The following is a 4,679-nucleotide window of genomic DNA, read 5'->3' as shown; positions in this document are numbered from 1 at the left end:
ATTTTTTGGTTGCAGCCATCATTGTTGTTTGGCAGGCCCAGGCTGGGGATTCAAACTGGTCACGTTAGGTGTATGTGGCTGGCACCTTAGCCGCTTGAGCCACAGGCGCCGAGCCCCAAATGCCCATTCTTAAAGCTCACTAACTCTTTCTTTTGCTTGGTTAATTCTCCTGTTAAAAGACTCTGGTGAATTTCTCAATTTGTGAATTCTTTTCTTTTGGAGACAGAGTCTCATCACTCTATAGCCCTGGATAGAGTGCTATGCCCTCTTAGCTCACAACAACCTCAAACTCTTTGGCTCATGTGATCCTTTTGTCTCAGCCTTCCAAGTAGCTGGGTCTAGAGGTGCATACCACAACACCCGGCTAGTTTTTTATTTTTAGTAGAGATGAGGTCTTGCTCTCGCTCAGGCTGATTTCTAACTCCGGAGCTCAGACAATCCATTCATCACAGCCTCCCAAAGTGCTGGGATTGCAGGCATGAGCTGCCATGCCCAGCATTGTCAAGTTAATTCTTAAGTCCTAGAATTTCAGCTTGATTTTTTGTATTATTTTAATCTCTTCATTAAATTTCCCTGATAGGCTTCTGAATTCCTTCTTTGCAGTGTGTTGAAGTTCATCAATTATCCAGGACAGCATGACCTTTTTCTCAAAGTTCACCTGTCTTTTACTCTAGGATTGGTCACTTGGACCTTTATTTAAGTTCATTGGTGAGGTTATGTTCCTCAAGAACATCCAGGAACTCTTTCTTGTTTCAACCTGTTCTTCTTAAGGCTTTCCAGTTTCTTAAATGGAATTGAGTGATATCATCTAAGTCTCTAGACACTGCAGCTGTGTCAGCATTGGTGGTGCCCCAAGCCAGGTAATAACTCTTTCAGACTTAGACTCCTGGTGGCTTTGTTTTTGTTGACTTGGGTAAGATACAGGAGAATTCCCTGGATCATCAGGCAAAGTCTCTCACTTTCTCTGCTAGACTGCAGAAGTTTGGGGAGGAGTGAAATGGGGACTTCCTTGTGGCACTAGCACCAAGTCACATCTGAGCCAACCTGATCTCACCTGAAGCCTGTTGCCGTGCTATCTGTGATGTTTATTCAAAGCCCAAAGTCTCTTTAGTCAGCAGCTGGTGAATCCTGCCATGACTAGGTCCTTCTCTTCAAAGCAGCAGATTGCCTGCTGGCCTTGGGTGGGTCCAGAAAGGCCTTTCGGGAACTAAGGCCTGGACTCCAGGGCCTCAGGAGTCTGCTTGGTACTTTGTTTAACTGTGGCTGAGCTGGTACCAAATATGCAAAACAAAGTCCTCTGAACTCTTCCCTTTCCTTTCCCTAAGTTGAGGGGGTGGGGGAGAGGTAACACAGGCATTGGTTTGCCTGCAGCAGCTGGTATCTCTCTGGGTCATGTGTACCCCAAGTCAGCTGACAAGCCAGCACAGCCAAGGAGTTGACCAAGGACTGAAGCTTTTGTGGCCTGACTGCCTTATGAATTTAGTCTAAGCCCTAGCCTGCTTTTTCTCAACCAGTCATGGGGTTAGTAAGAATTCAGATTTTAGACAGAGGATTTCCCTCTGACAAGGCTGTTCTAAATGCTCTCTTTGTGGGCACTAGCAGAATTCTGCCTGTGCTGTGTTCCCCTGTGCAAGGGCTGCCCTCAGTTTCAATGCAAAGTCCCAGAATCACTTAACTTTCTCTCCCCTAGGCCCACAGATTCTTTCTCCACTTGGCATGCTAGTATGGCACTACCGAGAGATGAGGACGGGTGGCATAGGCAATGTGAGATGGTCTTTTCAGTCCTTTTCATTTCTCTTTCCTTGATCCAGATAATATGATCACTTGGTTATGTGGATAGTTGTTGAATTTGGTGTTTGGGGGGAGGCACAGTGGCTGGAAGTTTCTATTCTAGTATCTTACTCTGCTTACCCTCACAGTGCATTTCTAAGAATGTATCCCTGTGAATAAGCAATACATGACTGTACTCAATTCTAATTGCTACTAGGTTTATTTTTGTACAATTTGATTTTAAGAATATTTTTTAAACTTACAATTTTATTGAGGTACACATATAATCTACATGTCATAAAATTCACCTGTATCTGGCATACAATTCAATGATTTTTGATCAGTTTATCAAATTTGTAGCCAATCATCATAATCTACTTTCCTTGTCATTGTTCTTTTCTGATTCTATTTTCAAATGCCCATTCTTTTTTTTTTTTTTTTTTTTTGTAGAGACACAGTTTCACTTTATTGCCCTCAGTAGAGTGCCGTGGCATCACACAGCTCACAGCAACCTCAAACTCCTGAGCTTAGGCAATTCTCTTGCCTCAGCCTCCCAAGTAGCTGGGACTACAAGCACCTGCCACAATGCCTGGCTGTTTTGTTGTTGTTGTTTCAGTTTGGTCAGGGCCGGGTTTGAACCTGCCACCCTTGGTATATGGGGCCGGCGCCCTGCCCACTGAGCCACAGGTGCTGCCCAACTTTAAGAAAATTTTCATCACCACAGTATGATCCCTCTTACTTATTCACAATTAATCCAACCTTGAGCTCTGTGCAGCCACTAATCTTCTTTTTCTGGATATTTCATATAATAAAAATACATTTATCTAATGAACCACCTAAGGAGTTTAGTACATGATATATGATATAAAATTTTTCATGCCTATAGTCCCAGCTACTTGGGAGACTGAGGCAAGGTAATCCCTTAAGCCCAAGAGTTTGAGGTTGCTGTTAGCTGTGATGCAGCAGCACTCTACTGAGGGCGACATAATTAGACTGTCTCAAAAAATTTTTTTTCCTATAAATAAAATCTTTTTTTTGTATAAATAGAATCTTAATATATTCATTTTCAAATTATAGACTTTTCTGAATTCCAGTTATTACTGTGCCTATATAACCTTTGGTATGATAATTGAAACCATAATAAGACATTAAAAAGTTATTATTTTGATTATCATGATTGTTCTTATGATTAATAATGATAATGCCTAAATTTTTATCATAAATAAGCACAGGAGAACATAAACATTTAATTTCTTGATGTCTTTCAGACTCAGGGCCTAAATGTGACACCAGGAAGTTACCTCCAAATGAATTCGACAAACCTGGGCCAAGCACCTCTCAGAAACCAGTTTCTGCACAACAGAAAGTTCCTACAGGAAAGAAGAGCGCTAATAAAAATTCAGTCCTAAAAAAACCCAAGAAAGGGCATGCAGGGAAGAAATCATTCAAGTGCAAAGACTGTGGGAAAACTTATAATCATAGCATCTCTCTCAAACTTCATCAAAACACTCACACTGCAGAGCGGCCTTATGAATGCAGTCATTGCAGAAAAGTTTTCAGGCAGGTCTCCTCTCTCATTCTTCATCAGAGAATGCATGATGGAAAGAAAAGCCATGAATGTGATAAATGTGGAGAAAGCTTCAAACAAAGAACAACTTTTCTTCTACATAAGAGAATTCATGACGAGAAGAAAACCTTTGACCGTCCAACAACTTCAACTCAATACGTCTGTATCACTCTAAATGAGAAATTTCGCATTATTGAGACTGTCCACAAGTGTAAAAAATGCGGGAAAGGCTTTGGTCGGTTGTCATCCCTTTTACTTCACAAGAAAATTCACAATGAAAAGAAGCAGTATGAAAGCAAGCAGTGTGGGAAAAGCTTCAAGAAGAAATCAGTCTTTGTTACACATAAAAAAATTCATTCTGGAGAGAAAACCCTTGCAAGTGAGAAGGCTTTAAGTCAGAATCTACAGCAGAAACATGAGCATCCACACAATCCTTATAAATGCAAAAAATGTGGGAAATCCTTTAATAGGATTTCACCCCTTATGCTTCATCAGAGAATTCACACTTCAAAGAAACCCTACAAATGTGATAAATGTGAGAAGACCTTCAGGCGATTTTCAACCCTTGTTCTGCATCGAAGAGTTCATAAGGGAGAGAAAGTACACCGGTGCAAGAAGTGTGACAAGGTCTACAATCGGCATTCAGCCTTGATTCAACACCAGAAGACTCATCTGAGGAAAAAGAAAGTGTTTGAGTGTAAAGAATGTGGGAAGAAGTTTTGTGGAATTGCAAACCTTAAAGTGCATCAGAACATTCATTCTGAAGACAAACCTTTCAAGTGCAACAAATGCAGTAAAGTTTTTGGCCGCCAGTCATTTCTTATTGAACATCAGAGAATTCATACAGGAGAAAAACCCTACCAGTGTGAGGAATGTGGGAAAGCCTTCAGTCACCGAATATCACTAACTCGACATAAGAGAATTCACACTGAAGACAGACCCTATGAATGTGATGAGTGTGGGAAGGCCTTCAGCCAGAGTGCACACCTTGCCCAACATGAGAGAATTCACACTGGAGAGAAGCCATATACATGCAAAACATGCGGAAAATCCTTCAGTCAGCGCACATCCCTTATACTACATGAAAGAAGTCACACTGGAGAGAAACCCTATGAATGTAACGAGTGTGGGAAGGCATTTTGCAGTGGCTCCGACCTCATTCGACATCAGAGAAGTCATTCTTCAGAGAAACCCTACGAGTGCAGTAAATGTGGGAAAGCATATAGCCGGAGCTCTTCCCTGCTTCGTCACCAGAATACCCATTCTGAAGAAAAAAAGTAAAGTCATTTTAAATCTAGAAAAGTGAAGACTGAAGCTATCAAAGGAGCAGAGTGAGAGGTAT

General features: G+C 41.4%; 1 protein-coding gene across 1 annotated transcript in view; it reads left to right on the top strand.

The window, feature by feature from the left end:
- Nucleotides 1–4,679, top strand: part of ZNF667 (zinc finger protein 667) — a 22,543-nt gene that overhangs the window by 17,370 nt on the left and 494 nt on the right. Inside the window, exon 3 of the mRNA XM_023516504.1 lies at nucleotides 3,039–4,675. Coding sequence (XP_023372272.1) covers nucleotides 3,039–4,618 — 1,580 coding nt within the window. The 3' untranslated portion in view covers nucleotides 4,619–4,675. The remainder of the gene's footprint in view (nucleotides 1–3,038; nucleotides 4,676–4,679) is intronic.

The sequence above is a fragment of the Otolemur garnettii genome, unplaced genomic scaffold (genome assembly GCF_000181295.1).
Source record: "Otolemur garnettii isolate 467f Iridium unplaced genomic scaffold, OtoGar3 scaffold00091, whole genome shotgun sequence".
Lineage (NCBI taxonomy): Eukaryota > Metazoa > Chordata > Mammalia > Primates > Galagidae > Otolemur > Otolemur garnettii.
This window is presented reverse-complemented; position numbering and strand designations above follow the sequence as displayed.